The sequence below is a fragment of the Centruroides sculpturatus genome, unplaced genomic scaffold (assembly GCF_000671375.1).
Source record: "Centruroides sculpturatus isolate CEXI.00-Female unplaced genomic scaffold, Cexi_2.0 scaffold698, whole genome shotgun sequence".
Taxonomy (NCBI): domain Eukaryota; kingdom Metazoa; phylum Arthropoda; class Arachnida; order Scorpiones; family Buthidae; genus Centruroides; species Centruroides sculpturatus.
Window position 1 is genome coordinate 161,344 of NW_019385119.1, and position 17,208 is coordinate 178,551.

The following is a 17,208-nucleotide window of genomic DNA, read 5'->3' on the forward strand; positions in this document are numbered from 1 at the left end:
ATATATATATATATATATATATATATATATATTTGTAATGTTGTGAGTTTTAATAACGTTTTTGTATTTTTCTATACGTATAACTTTTTTTCCAGTTTCTAATCTTTTCTTTTCCCTTTTACTTCCTTTTGTCATCCTCTTCTCTTTCATCAATAACTGTGTTAACAAAATCTTCGATTTTCAAAGTACAAGTAGTCCTATTATTAAAAGAGTACTTACATAAATTTTTTTCCTTCAATTAAAAATTAAAAAAATATATATATTTTTATACTTTTATAAAACAGTTTTTAAAACTATTTTATTTTTTTTAATGTTCAAGCAAATTTAAAGATTACTTATAAGAAATTTTTAATTCTTTCTCTGACATTTTTAAGATAGAAAAAAAAAAAAAAGTAAATGGTACTGTACGTCTCATAAATTACGTAGGCTCTAATAATGTAGTTTTTATTCAAATTATAATTAATTTTATTCGTTTAATTCTCATTTTGGTTTATTTTTAGCAACTAATCCAATAACGTCTGAACAAAAGTTGTAAGCATCATCTTTAATTACAAACTGAGAGATGAACCTCTTAACTGGACACGCAAAACTGTCATTAATATTCTACAGTCAGACTACGAATTAAGTAAATAGCTAAATGGCAATCATTCTGTACAGCTTTACTTCATAAAACGTTGCTACAAATCAAGTAAGGCTTCTTCTACTTGATCTGAAAAGATTATTTTCTTATTCTCACTTGATAAGTCGATTAAGCAGATGTCTTTCATTCGGCTTCTATCGTTTATCTTGTTTGTTTGTTTGTTGAGTGATTTAGAGGATGAAACAATGTCCAGTAGTATGTTGCTTTATCACATTTACGTTGAAAAATCCCAATGGAGGATCTCCAGTACAGTCCAAGTCTTTTCTAAGCGGAAGTTTTTGGAAGTAGTTACTGAGAGAAGTCATATAATATAATTTATAGAGTAGGTAAAATATAGCTATATTATACTGATGGTTTTTGATATTTTTTTTTTCCGTAACAAATTTTTATCTCTTTTAATATTTATTTTGATATTTTCTCTTATAACTAAGGCTGAAAAAATCGCTAACGTAGATATGTACTCGTATATTATTAAAACAAACTGTATGTTAATGTTTAACAGTTTTTTTTTTGTAAACATTCTGGAATAGATTATGGAGAAATTGGATAGGGGGAATTACGTCGTGACTTACATATGTATTACATTAATATGAATTCTTCTCTGTATGGTAGTAATTTACCTTCTCGATATTTCACTGACAAAATAATTTATTAATTTAATAAAGTATACCGTGAAATAAACATTTTCTTAAGGTTTAAAGGGGAAGCTTAATTCATTCGTTACATCCGATTAGAAGATTTATAAATTCCAAGTTAAGAAGCTCTTGCCGACCGAATTGATTTTAATAATTAGAAATCATTTTTGGAGATGGAAAAACGATTTTCTTGCTGCCTTCCGTCTCTGCTGCCGTTGCTACTTCTCTTACATTTGAAGAATCGGAGCGTGAAATACCAGTTCCACTATTCACCGATTTAGTATTTCGCGTAGAAGATATTGGAAATCAGGGAACTGTGCTTAATGTCACCTTTTCCTTTTCGTACCCAACATCCCTTGGAGGACATTTGAGACACTCTGCGGTTGTCATGGCGACGAGATGGTTCCGTTTCTTGCGTTGTAAACAGTTTTCGAGACGATTTTCTCTCGTTTTTGGAATTTACTTGTTCTCTTTCGTTGATTGGATCGATTTTGGTCTCTCGAAAAGAAACAAAATAAATAAAAAAATAATTGCCTTTTGAAGACAGCTTTCCTTTTACCAATTGGTCGTGAAATTATTTAGAATTTTTAAAGTTCTTTTGTAAAAAGAAAAAAAAATAATCTATTATCTTATAGATTTGACTGATTCTATTTATCTTAGACATTATCTTGTGCGTAGTCCATAAGATTGATGTATGACTCTAACATAACCGCCATGATAGTTAAAGATGACAGCTACATTATCCTGTAGACCAAAATCGTCATATTTTAATGTTTATCCTTTAATATAATCGCTTATTACATAACAAAAATGTATATTTGTTATTCTGTTAAGGATAAATGGTACTATAGTTATTGTGCAATTTGGGGATGATGATTATAATATAGGTTAATCATTACATTGATTACTGTAATGGCTATTAGTATAGTTTCCTCAATTATTCAAATAATAACCGTTTGAGAATTGTCAAAACTTACAGTTATAATTATCAGAATAAATTATATATATATTCAAAATTTAATTTTACTTAAATACCTTATGAAAATTACATAGGTTATAGGGAAATCCTCATTGATAGAGCTCAGTTAAGAATTAATTATGTTTTACTCGATTTCTGCAGTATTTTTCTATAAATATGTAATTATTATACGAGGACGACACAAATGCAATCTATTTTCAGATCATTTTTGCATTATATTAAGTAAATAGTAAGAAAATTTAGTTAAAACGAAATCAGTTATGAAGGGGGGAAAAATCATATTTTTAAAGGAGATTTGTGTTTTCATTTATAAAAGAGGGAAGAAATTGTAATTGGAAGAGGAAAAACTAATTAAGTTAAAATCCTTTGGATAATGGAATTACGATTATTAATAATTTTATTCCTAAGCGAATAAAAGGTCGGTCTATTAACAATAATATATTGGATACTAAAAATAACTCGGCCAAGACGTATTTATCGATTCTTTTTTTTTTTTTGATGCAAACAGAAATCGCCAATTATTATTTACTGATTGAATTTATTTTTGAACAGTTTTTGATAGCTGCTAAAGTTCTTCTCCTGTAGGAAACTTAATAATTCGGATAATAGAACAAATGGCGTGATTCAATCAATAGTTTCGTTTATGTCAACTAATTTAATTCGCCAAAGTGTTATATATAATACGCTGATATACATATTTGTCCATTATTTTTCAGTTCTGTTAACAATTTTATATTTTAATTTACGTTCTTTTCGTTTTAATGGCGGATTACATTTTTAAATCTTTCGTCAAAATATTATAATAATTAAAAACTCGTTGATCATTTTTTTTTTATTCAATGGGAGATATTATATTACATTACAAGATAATAGATCTAATTGTGCCACGTTTTGCAAATACCGACTGAAGCTTGTACTTTAACTTCTTAAAGTTCTAATATCTAAAATTTTAAATGAAAAAACATGAGATATATACTACCACCATGAAAATTTATGAGCCTTGCTTTTCGCAGCCGTCACGGATTTTCATAGAAGTTCTCCCAGCTTTTTTCAATGAACCAAGTTTACCAAATCTCTGGAAAAATATCTTCCATGCTTCTACTACCTCATTCTTATCAGACGTAAAGAGGTAGTCACACCCACCTTCTCCCCTTGGCCTACTGACAGAGATCCTACTTTTATCACACAAAAAAATAACAATGCTTAACTACAGTATAATGATCCTTATTATGAAGTTCCTAATTATCTCAGAATGTTATTGTTAATGTAATGAATCATGTCCTAAATGATAATTACTGTATTTTAAAAATATATTTTTAAAATAAACTTTTTATATTAAAAGCATATATTTTTTTAATTATAAGTTTTAGTTTTTTTTAATACGAATTTAAAATATGAAAATAATTTTACAATTGAATTAAAAAATTTTTTTTAAAAATAGCCTATTCAAAATAATTTTTATATGGTTTAAAAATTTTAATAAAACTTATAAACTATAACTGTAAATATTCTTTATATATAGAGAGAGTTTTCTAGTTATTTAACATTGTCTTAAAACAGAATTTCGCTATTCTGTATAATTTTCCGTTATTTTATTGACCCAGTGTAGCTTGAGTCCCTGCGATAATTACGATAATTTGTCAAGGTCGTTGAAAAAGCGTGACACTATGTTACGTGTTAAAGTGACGTGGGGATATATATATATATATACCGTATATATCTCGTGATTACGTTAACCAATTACTAATGAAACGAAGCTTTTATATCTTTATTATATTAACTCGACAGTAATTCTTTGACATTTTATCCTTTGATTTAACGTTACTCTAAAAGTGTAACGCAATATTTTGATTAAAAAACAAGCCTAAAATAGATCCACTAACTTAGAAACAGTGGTTATTATCTAATCTCAGGAAGAGAAACTATTATCCTGATATAATCTAACGATATACTATACCTAGATACCTTTGTTGTGGCATAATACAAATTATTCTCTGTAATAGATATTTACCTAAAAGCTTGTGATGTTATAATAGGCTTTATTCTTTGAAAACAATGTACCATTTTTCTATGCATATTTTTAAACAATGATCTGCATTATCCTTTATTTTTATCTATTCGAGAAATATCAATCAATCATTTACTAGTGAATATTTTCAATAAAACACTGATATTAAAGTTCAAAATAGTTTACTCATAGTTAAAAATACATAAGTTCTATATTAAAAAAAACCCCATAAAAACAGTGTTTTATTATCATTTTACAGTTATTTTTTTATAAATAATATTACAGATTTTACGTATGTGGAAAGACATTAGAGATTACTGGATTTAAAATAAGAAAGCATTTAATTTATTTAATTCTTGGTAATATTTTATAAGCTTTATGGAATATATTCAATGTGTTATATTCTATCTAATTCATTGGATATTATGAAGGATTTCTGTAAATTGACAGTTATTTTTCTTTTAAATCCAGTGATTAGTAATATTTTACAATATGATTCATTTGAGACAAACTAAGATTAATCCTTGTATAATTATTCCGGTTGATAATAGTTGTAGGTCATTTCCTAGACTTTATCTCCAATTACAGTATATAAATCCATAATTCCCTAATTGCACATTCGGTAATGATTTATCTTGCAACGACGTATGCAAACGGAGAAATAGTTAAAGCAGCGCATTGGTAGCCATTCATCCGAGGAGGACAAAATTCAAACATTTGAATAATCGCCAATGTATATTGACTGATAAGTCTCTTTTATTTTATTCCTGTCGTCTTCTCCAGGCTCTTCAGACATACAAATCTTTCCCGTATTAGAAATTCGCTTATTTTAATAAATTCACGCAATAAAAATCTGAAACAGTCATGACGTCACATTTTACGACTTCTAATAAATTATCAGCCTTAGTTTCATGTTTTGCAACGGAATATTCCCTCTCCCTGATTTACTTTAATAAAACCGTCATTTTGATGTGATTGATAGGAATGATAATCGCGGTCGGGATTTTTTTTTCTACCGTGTGTAGACTGAGTGTCTTTCCTGCATCTATATTTCTCGGCAAATGCCATCGATCGAGTAACAAGTTGCCTGCTGATGACTAATTCTAAACATCAACACTAACGCTACAGCATCCGCTGTTTTAGATTATTAATTTATCCTTGAATCTAGCGTAGTAAAATTTGCCGTTATCACTGAGTCAACTTCCTAAATTCCTTTCATTCTTGTTATTTAATCCATTTGGTGAACATTTTTCATTGAAGTTAAGGATGATTTCGCCCGAAGATAACGAGTTTCGCCTGTTGGGGATAACAGTAAAAGATACCTTGGATAATTTACAGTATTTTTATGGTTAAAAAATTACTTTTCCAGATGACTCATTCTACATCTTAAAAAAGTTTTTTTTTTAATGATCTTTCAGGCCTTCCAAAAAATAATTTATTATAAGTACTTTTTATATCTCTAATTACTATTACACACTAAAACCGATACTCATATTTTCAATGATATCTGTAATTCCATGACTATTGTTTCTTATTTTATTGAACATATTCGATTTACCATATTTATTTCAACAAAATAATGGAAAAGATAAGCTATCTGAAGTAAAATAAGGAAGTTGGTCTTTTAATACACAGCAGATTTCTTTCTATTCGGATGAACTGATAAAAATAAAGTTGTAGATAAGCTCGAATATAAAAATAAAATTTCATAAATCTGACAAAAGGTAAAATTTCAATATTTGCATTTAAAACCATCTGTTTCTGTTCAAATATAGCTTATAAAAAACAAAAAAAAAGAAGCAAAATTTTATGTTGCCGTCTGCTTTAAACATCGGTTCACACTTGTCAATTCTTCAACAACTTCGATTTGTTTTTTAAACTAGATCGGCAACCGAGATATGATTTTCTATGTTTAAAAGAAATAAATATACTGATTAACAAATAGAAAAAAGTTATTGAAATTTATTTTATTTATTTTTTTTTGCATTTACCTAGTTTATAGTTAATTTAAATATAAATTGAATTTTATTTGCAGAAAATTTATGATAACGATAAAATATTTGTGTCAGAATTTCAACAGTTTACTGATAATTATTTTTAGAATTTTAACAGTTTATTTTATCGATATAAGATTATCTAATTTCGAATTTTCAAAATTTGCTACAGTTGGCCCCCCTATAACACTGTTGATTTTTCCGTTTTATATGAATTCCATGTTGTACGAGTCACTTAGATTTTACAAATACGTGTGCCGGGCTGTGAACGACTCACGTATTTGTAAAATCTAAGTGACTCATACAACATGGAATTCATATAAAACGGAATAATCAACAGTGTTATAGGGGGGTCGACTTGTATTTTAGCAATCTTCTTTTTAAAAATACGAAGAATCAGCAACACCGAATAAATGTATATATAATTTGATTATTTTAAAATTTATAATAGGCTACTACAATATTATTAGTATACGATGAAGGAATACAAATATTTGTGGTAGTAGTAGTAGTAGTAGTACTGTAGTAGTTGTACTGTAGTAGTTTTCTATTGTATTTTCGGAAAAATATCTTATTTAGTTTTGTTATTTGACACTATTTCTTTTTTATTATATAGTTTAAAAGTAGGAATCTTAAAATGTTCTTATATTTTTAAGTTAGCGTTAAGATTCTCCATAATATTCTATTTATTGTCTTAGTTATTTCTAGTTTTTCAGCGAGGAAGTAAAGAAAATAGGCCTAACTCTCAACATATAACGTGATTTTTTTTCCCCTTAACATTTTCCTATTGAAATTTAGTTTCCTGATTTGTCCCCTTAGAAATTGATGTTGAAGACATATATTTTTTTTTTTTCACAATTGCTTACAGAAAAGTCTTTTATATTCTTGAATTTATTCAAGTTACTATATATTTTTTTAAATATAAAATATGCAATTTTTGAGGAAGTATTAATTAATAAATCTTGCTAATATCTTTTTAAGATTTATTATTTCCTGAGTGTAATTGTTTCAGGGTTTTTCTTTATCTTCAGTGACTAATTATTCTATAAGGAATTAGCATAATTTGTTTTTTTTTTCTTTCGTTTTTAAAAAAGGCGGGTGTGATTTGTTATAATTGCGAGATCAATTTTTATATTTAATTTAAAGAAAATTTATCATCACGAAGGATCAGGAATTGAAACGAGTCAGCGTAACCCAAGTAGGAATGGCGGTTGTTTATGAACGTTTTCTCACACGTAACCAGATTTAATGCGCATAGAGTAAAGGCGAAAAGAGATATCAGATCATTTCAAAAACATGCTCGGTTGCACCATTCACCGTTGGTAATTTACTTCATTGTTTAGTTCGAGTGAGCTGGCATCATTAACATGCCGTCGTGACGTCATCGGCCGAGTAGAACTTTTCACTGTTTTCGCCTGATTTTTATTCCTTTGAAAAATCTTAATTAAAAGTTCGGCATTTCCCACACCCATTCACCTTTCCTCTCTCACCTTTCGACAACAATGGTTGGGTCGAGTCTGTTAGTAAAAACGAGGAAAACATGCACATGTTGTGTGAATGACCTCGTAGGTTGTGTTGATCTACCGGTTCCTATTATGATCTCGTCTTGAGATCTCCGTCTACAACTTGATGTTTGGTGCATGGTTGTGGGGGTTTTATTACCTGCCTAATCCGGCCCTTAATGATATTGTAAATTAGTTCGTCTGTACCACTTTCGCATCTATCTAAATATGATTTGAGGCATTTGTTATTTTCTATCATAACGCGTTTTTTTTTTCCTTCTTCCGCTATGGAACTTGAAGCGGAATTATTCCTTAATTATGAACTAACAATAGATGATGTTAATTTATGATAATTAATTATATCTTAAAGCTAATTTATTTTAAAATACGAAGCAATTTTATTCGTAATATATTCTAATTATCATTGGATTCACTTGATTGCGTGGATAAAAGTGTTATCGTGGAATATTATTAAAAAAACATAGGAAAACTTTGGATTTTAGATTAGTTAAAAAGTCCTGGAAAAAAAATATAAAGGAAAATAACAACTATGAAGTATTTTATCAGGCTTGACACTTGAATGAATATTATAAGGAAATCGAGGTTTATTTTAAGAAATAATTTTTTGAATACAAGAAAGGAAATGTATATTTAGTAAACTGTTTTTTAAACATATAATATTCAATAAATGATTAAAATATGATAACCTAAAGAATTTTTGTATTGAAAAAAAAACGTTGGAATACAATGAAAATGACATATAGAGTAATTTTGAAGTTGAAAGAATTCCTATTCACATGAAAGAAAATTTGTCAAAGATAATCTGCGGATATTTCTGAGATGCTGATGACGATGATTGTAGAATTTCCTAGAGCCATGTGCTCGTCCCTAGACCGAGATGATTGTAACCATTTCGCTTTTTCATTTCGCTCCATTGCTAAACTTTCCTATGTAGTTCAGCTTGATGGCATTACCTATAAAGTTTACAACCATGGTTAAGCTTTAACATCAATCAACTTGTCATATACTGGCGTGTTTTGCTCGTCTTGGAATCTTTTATGTCAAATATATTTGGTGAAAGTTTAACAGTCTGAAGGAGGAAACTTCTATATCTTTGTTTATGGCTCTGATGCTTCCTGACTGAATTGTGTTCTTATACCACATCTTTGTTTTAAACCTAGAAAACTGTATCTTTTTATATGTATTCGAAAATCTAATATTCTCGTGTTTCGTGTCCGTATAAAGATGAATAAAAAATTTCGATTTTATGATGATCCTTCGAACAGAAAAATAATAGACATGAAGTATAGTAACCCCCTTTTATATACCTTGTTGTAATTTACTTAAATGATGCTCTATAATCTATTAAATTAATAAAATTAAACTTTTGCTAAATAAAGTCGTCTGAATTTTATAGATAAAAGCTTATACATTATAAGGACTAGGGAGCGAGTTAGGCTCTGAAATATACTAAAGATAATGAGATCTATTGAGTGACTAAACATCCCTCTTAAGAATGATTTATTTTTTCATTGAAAACGAACTAGAAATTTCATTCTAGACGTACGAGATTACATCTAAGTCTATTCTCGAGATTACATAAGAACAGACGTTTCATTTATTCATTCATTCATTTTTATTTACTATGTACTGTCAAGTACTGTACATACAAGTACATAAGAACAGACGGACGGACGGACGACAGTAAGAATTTATAGATCTGGAATTATTTTCAAATTGCAGCCCAATTTCAATAATTTCAGTAAACTAATTTACCAACAGAATCCAACTGTTAGGTATAAAAAAACATATCTTAAAATACAGTACTTTGCAAAACAAATTTTTATTAATTATATTTTTAACTAATTAACATCAAAAAAATTAATATAATATAACAAACTTTTAATAACAGATATTAATTTTATATTTATCAGAATTTTTAATAATTTAATAATAAATAATAATTATCAGAAAGTTATTATGTTTGTCGCTAGGTGGCGACACTAAAAAGTTATAAGTCGATTCAGATCGTTTACTGAATTTATTATTCAGTAAGTAGATGATATATTATAAAATATACTTAAATTAAGATATAAAATTAATTTAGAATTATGAATCGTAAATTAGTGAAATAAAAAATTAAATTTTTATCGCCATCTGTTGGAGATCGTGTGCACAACCAAAGGGGTTACAATCCATAATAGAATTTTCAGTTAAAGGGAGAATTCGTTATATAATATTGAATTTAATACTTCATACAGAAGAGAACAAAGCAATATTATATAAAGTAATGAAATGTTATTCATCTCTTTATTCAACTGGAAATTTTATACAGTTTACAAAACAAATACAAATTATTTTATATTTTTATAGCTAATAAAATGCCATTTATATAAATTATAAGTCCAATTTTACATAAAAGTGAAATCACTTAATGGTTAGACTTATATAGAAATTTCTTCTCGCATTAAGTGTCTAAATGCTCATTTAAATATGATANTATTTACTTTTCTGAATATCATATTATACAATGACACTGTGTAATTTAATGTATTAGAATGACACCTACAATTTATGCTTAGTTATTTATTTATTCATTCTTTTGTTAATTTCAGTTAAATAATTTGTAACTGATTAGGCAGTAATAATTGCATAAATCTTAATTTAAAAGATATTGATATGTTTAACTTTATTACGTCTTATGACATAATTTGTTGTTGTTGAAATCTGGTTACAAAAAAAAATTATGAAAATATATTATTAATAATAGCTGTAAGGAAATATAAACATCAGAATCCAGGTGTTCAAAGGTGTTTGCGATCATATTTCTGATTATAATCACATAATAACTAATAATTAAATTATAGTTTTTTTTTTTGCCTATAGAAAAAATTTTGGAAAATAATTAATTTTTTAATGAATGACTCTCTTAATAATTATAGAATTTTAAACAGAATTGAATTGAAACTAAATAAGATGCTAATAAATCTATAAATAATGAAAGATACTAATGCTAATAGTAATAAATAGTTTTTTAGATAGTGATGAAGTTGTTTTATTTTAAAAGTTGTTCAATAAATTAATATTTGAATTTTATTATTTATAGCATGGCTGGCCTTCATCAAGCTGCCCTCATGTGTAGTGTTCCTATTCTTCAATTATTACTAGATAGTGGGGCACAAGTAGATATTAAAGACAATAAAGGTAAATTTTTTTATTGGAAAAATTTTTACATTGAATCAAGAAACAGATTATTTAAATTGACATAACTTTATGTTTCACATTTTATAATCTTTTGTTTTCTCTTGCTTCTTATTGTTTTCCAAACACCAAATAAACTGTTTTGTTTTCATGAGTTTCATCTTACAACACCTAACAAAAAAAGAAAACAATTTTTCCTTTTTTGAAATGCACAATGCACTTTAGAGTAATGGCAAATACACATCCTCATGTACAGCTTGAAAATGAAAATAAATGACTTTAGCTTCCATCAATCTATTAATGTCCACTAACTTGAACATTGAAAGTAATTTCGTTCATATTATTTAAGTACTTTCAACTAAAAGTGTGAGGTTGTATCAATGGTGAAAACGTGGATGAAAGAACATATATCATTATTAAACTTTGTCCTTGTAACCTTTCATACTTTAGAGAAGAAAATTTCAGTAAGATTGAAAATCAGTTTTGTAAAGCTTTTATTTTAATACAATATTTATCTAAGTAAGAAACTTAACGTTATTTATTATTAGTATTATTAATCAACACATATATATTTGTGTATAATTTGCTGTTAATTTTCAATTGATGTGTTCAGTTTTGTGGAAAAATTATCATTTTGTAATCGTGAAAATGTCAATGTCATTATCCTTAGAGATAAATCTGTTGTTGTAATACATACACATATTCAGAATTGATTATTAATAACTGTAGTTTGTTTATCCTACAGGCATGAGACCACTTCATTATGCTGCTTGGCAAGGAAAGCCTGAAGCTGTAGCTGTGTTATTGCAGTACAATGCTTCTGTCAATGACCAAGCCTGCAAAGGAGAAACACCACTACATTTTGCTTGTCAGCATGGTCATTTAGAAGTGGTTTGTATTTTTTTGTTTTCTCTATTGCTTCAGTAAAGAAATATTTATTAGACATTCCAGAGATGTTTGGTATTAGAAGCGTACTCTTATCAATGACAATAGTCATTAAATAATGTTTATTGAGGTAGTGAATGTGAGACTATCATAAGAATAATTTAAGAGCTTTAATCTACTTGCATTTTTTTTCTAAATAATGTTCAGTTTAATAATGTTTGTCATATAGTTGTAATGTTATATTTTTAACAGAAGTTATTTAGCAGTTCATTAAAAAGATATATAATGACACTTTATTTTTTTATTGCTTAATTTCTGTTTTAAAAATGCAAATTAAGAATACTTTAAAAGTAAGAAAAACATTATATAAGTTAATTTATATATTTAGAAAACATAAAAACAGAATATCAGAAGCAATTAATTTAGTCACGTTCTCAATAATAATTTATACATATTTACAGACAAAAAAATTGCTTCAGTACCATGCAAATCCAACCATAAGAAATAAAGAACACAAAACTGCATTAGACGTGGCTTGCGAGTTTGGCCGATATCAGGTAATTTTATTTTTAAATTTGGAATATAATTTTTAAAATATTTGTAAAGTTTTCTAATTTAAATAAATATTTTATTAATTTAAATTAAAAAATCTTTTATAAATACACTTTTCTAAAAGTAATGAAAGCGTACATAATAATATATTTTAATTTAACTTTAATCTTTATATAGTATAATATAACATTTCAAAATAATATACAAAACTCTAAAATTAGTCATATTTTTTTTTATTGGCATTTAATAAAACTTAAACTACACATTTTCTAAAATAATGTTTATCTTTATAATAGGTTATTGAATTATTATTGCAAAGCAATAGGTGTAGATTTCTATTAGAGGAACATTGTCAAGATATGGAAGATAATAATCGAACTACTTGTCTTCATTTAGCTGCACGTAATGGACATGTGGATGTTATTAGGTATGTTAAAACATTATGTGTAATTTAAAAAATGTATATATATCAAATTTTTATGATTTTTATTTCAAGGCAATTTAATAAGAAATAGGAATTATATTTAACAACTGTTCTTGCTATTAGATTTAAATCCATTGAATTTCATAAGAAAATTTATTTAATAGATTATTATTTTTAGAAAAAAATCATTTAGAACTGATTTTAGGTGCAATCATTATTTCTATTGAATGCTCACTTTTTTCATATTTTATCACAAAATGTATTTTATAAAAAGAAAATACATGATTTTGTATTTTAAAAAGACTTTTTTATGGACACAAAAATTTTCTTTCTCATATAGAAAATAAATTTTATTTATTTATAATTCAATACAAAATTTTATATACAAAATTCATGTACCAGATGTTGTAGAGTAACATTTTTGTATTTTATATATTTTGTTTGGAGAATTATTAGAATTGCAGATGCAATTCAAAATTTTGGTTATATTATCACTTAGGATTTGAAATGCAAGTATTAAAAAAATAAAAATAATGATTTTCCTTTTTAAACTTAATATTAATGAAGTAAGTTATTTAATTTCAAATGTATATAAAAAGTACATATAAGATTTTAATGAAATAATAATATAATTTTATTTTTTAATTATTTAGAAAAATTATTATATATTTCTATACATAAATATATCATTTTTCAGAATCAATTGAAAATAAAAATTTCAATTTGTTAACTTATGTATAACTGTTTCAAATTCTAATTATTAATTTCAATATTTATAAAATGTTTTCATTTATATAATTTTGTGTCTGGATTATTATTAATATTTATACTTTAATTGCATGTTAAATTGGATATTTATAATAATTACTTGTTTATATATAATCATATATATTAATTTTGATTGTTTATGTTCATTAATTATAACAATGCCATGAACAATATAAATTACTTTCTGATAATTAATTAAAAATATTCTTTAAAGGTATCAATAAAATACGTTTAAGGAATGTTTGTCTTTCCTTAGATTTATTATATAAAATGAGAATAATGCAGAAATTAATTTAAAAAGTTGTTATTAGTGAAAACATTACTTAATTTTTTAAATAAACTTTTATTATATTTATTTTTCATTTCTTAAAGACTGATAATATAAGCTATAAATGTAAATTTTGTAATTTTTATTGCTTAACACTTTATAGATTTTAATTTTAAGATTTAATTTATTCCACATACATAATTATAGATTGTATATGGCTGTATTAATTAATTAATGAATTTTTATCTGTACTTTCTTATAATTTGCCGTCATAATGTTTTGATTTTAAGAGTATTATTATCCTGGTAAACTAGTGAACAAATAATTTATATTTAAGTGATATTAATATAATTGCTCTTGCAAATGGCTATTATATCTACTATAAAAAAGTTTTATTTGACTTTTTATCTTCAACAGATTACAATAAATTGTTTTGATGATTAGAAGTCAAATGAACGGTCTTTTAGATTAACTATCCTTTCCTTTGAGTATTTTCTTTTTAGGTTGTATTTTCATTTTTTCTGATTGATCAGTTCTTCTCTATTTAGCTCAGAATTTAGGTCTCTTAGGACTTCATAAACTTTTAAGCAAATATTTTCTTAATGTTTTTTATATCTATCTTTTTACATTAATGCTAAGAATTCTTTGATAACAAATTTTTCCTGTATAATTTGAATCCTTTAATTGAAAATTTTACTAAATTATTTGAAGTTATCCAATCAGATATACAACTTTAAGCAGAATTAAAAATTTTTTTAAATGGCAGTTTACTATAATTAGAATTTATAGTATAGTGTGCTACATGTAATTAACTTTTTGGTGTGAATTTATAATAGATTTATTTTATATATAAATTCAATAAATATTTATCAAAATAAATATATATATTTCTTAAATGATAAATAATACAAAGTAATTTCATTTTTTATTTAGAATTTTATTATTAGTATTATTAATCAACATATATATTTGTATATAATTTGCTGTTAATTTTCAATTGATATGTTCAGTTTTNTTCTAAACATTTTTTTTATTACTCATTTTCTTTATTTGGTTTGTTTTGATTTTTATTAATTAAAGATCATTATTAAATTATTGAATTTAATTTAATTTTAGATTTATTAATTTAAATTATAAGACTTGTTCCAAATTATGATTTAAATATATTTATGATATATTTTATTTTCTTAATGATAATATTTCAAAGTTTAAAAAAATCATATCTAATTTCAAAACTATATTAAAACTAGCTTACATTTTTTTATTATATTGCTGATGTAGATGAATTACATTCGTATAATACAGTTTATTGAAGATACATTTAGTTTTTCATTTACAATACATTACAAATAAAATCAATTGTTTTGACATAAATTATTCAAATTTATTATATTTAAAAACTTTATTTTAAAAGAATGACTTTGATTTTTTGAAATATTTAGTTTATATTAGTGTATTTTTGGAATACATATGTTTATTCTTTTATTATTGAAATTTTGATATATTTGGAAAGTTAATATGGTTAAACTTTCAACCATATTAAATGAATTTTGTACCTGAGAAGGAAAATGTTTATTTAAAGCAAAATAAAATTAAGTAAAAGTGTAAATTTTAAAAGTAAGGTTTTCTTTCAATATGATTTTAAGTTAGTACAATAATAACTTAAGTTATAAATAAGACATTTAAAAACAATATTAATATAATGTTACTGATAATGGCTGCATATTTATTGCATTGTCAGGAAAGAAAATTATTCATTTTGATGAGGTAAATTAAAAGATTTAATTGCACTGAAGTTGTTATTAATCAAAAATATTTTGATAGTTGGTAGAATTAAATTTTTTGTGTTGAGTTAGCAATAAAAAATTATATTGATTATATTAATTTAAATGCATATATTTTTAAAAAACATCTGACTTGGACTTTTTAGTTAACTGAATTGGGCTGCAATTTGAAAAAAATATAGACCTATAAATTCCCACTGTCATCTGTCCGTCTTTCCTTAATCCTGAGAATGGAGTTAGATAGATGAAAGATGAGATCAGATATGGAAACCTTAGGATAGGTAGCCCCAATTAACTATACAGAAACTTCCAGTGCAAACCAGAAGTCATGTTATTTTAATTCAAAAATTTTCTCTGAAAGGTGTTAGATAGATGACTAACACAACTCTATTGTTAAAGGTAAAATATAATATATAGGGGCAAGTCACTACTAATTTGAGGTGGAGACCATATATTTTAAGTTAAATAAATTATAAAAATATGATGAAAAATTACAGCCTGGCATTGAGACAATGTCACAATAAACAATTGCTTATTGATAATATATTTGCTTTGTAAACATTTTATTTCACTTTCATTTAAAATTTTGTCAAATAAGAAGTGATTTTAATTTGTTATATTTTAAAGTTTGGCATTAACATATCAAAGAAATTATATAATATTTTTGATTAATTTATATTTATGAATCTAATAATTGTCTTTGATCTATATGATTTATTTGATTCATAAAGAACTCTTAAAAAGTTTATTTGAATTATTTGTACTTCTGTGCAAACATGTCAATGACAGTGATCTCATATTACATGAATGATAACTGATTCTTTGAAATGAATATTTTTTATGATATTCTCTGGAACGTTTAGATTAGTTTTATCATAATTAATTTTAATTACTATATATGTTTTTCAATTCAAAGACAATAGGCAAAAATTTATCAGTATTTTTACACAGAAGATTGTTGCTTATGAGTGAGACACTAGCTTACTGTTTTATAATTTTATTAGTTTGAAAATTTAGACTAATTCTATTCATTCATTTGAACTAGTCTCAGAATATTATAAGCATATCAAACTGCATACAATACTATCATATAAATCAAATTAGATCATTTAATTATTCACTTAGAAACTATCTATTTCAAACTGTACTTTATTATATGTGGCAAAAGTACATGGTTCAGCTATATGTATCAGAAACAGAAAATAAAAAATTTGAATATCTATGAATAATATATATTAGATAAAATTGAAATAGTTACCTGTTCTTGAATTTTTCTGTGATGAAGTTTTTAACTTTTAAGATTTCATCTATAATCAATATCAAATTTTAAAATTAATATTACATATGTAAGTAGTTGCTATATAGTGCAGTCAACCCCCCCTATAACACTGTTGATTATTCCGTTTTATATGAATTCCATGTTGTACGAGTCACTTACATTTTTCAAATACGTGAGCCTGGCACACGTATTTGTAAAATCTAAGTGACTTCTACAACATGGAATTCATATAAAACTGAATAATCAACAGTGTTATAGGGGGGTTGACTGTATGAATTTAAATATTTAA

At 25.4% G+C, this 17,208-nt stretch overlaps 1 protein-coding gene across 1 annotated transcript in view; it reads left to right on the forward strand.

Annotated features, from left to right (window-relative positions):
• The window catches only part of LOC111635037 (caskin-2-like), a 105,055-nt gene that overhangs the window by 26,335 nt on the left and 61,512 nt on the right, over window positions 1-17,208 (forward strand). The window contains exons 3-6 of the mRNA XM_023379885.1: window positions 10,865-10,962; window positions 11,705-11,850; window positions 12,306-12,401; window positions 12,693-12,823. Of these exons, the coding sequence (XP_023235653.1) occupies window positions 10,865-10,962; window positions 11,705-11,850; window positions 12,306-12,401; window positions 12,693-12,823 (471 nt within the window). The remainder of the gene's footprint in view (window positions 1-10,864; window positions 10,963-11,704; window positions 11,851-12,305; window positions 12,402-12,692; window positions 12,824-17,208) is intronic.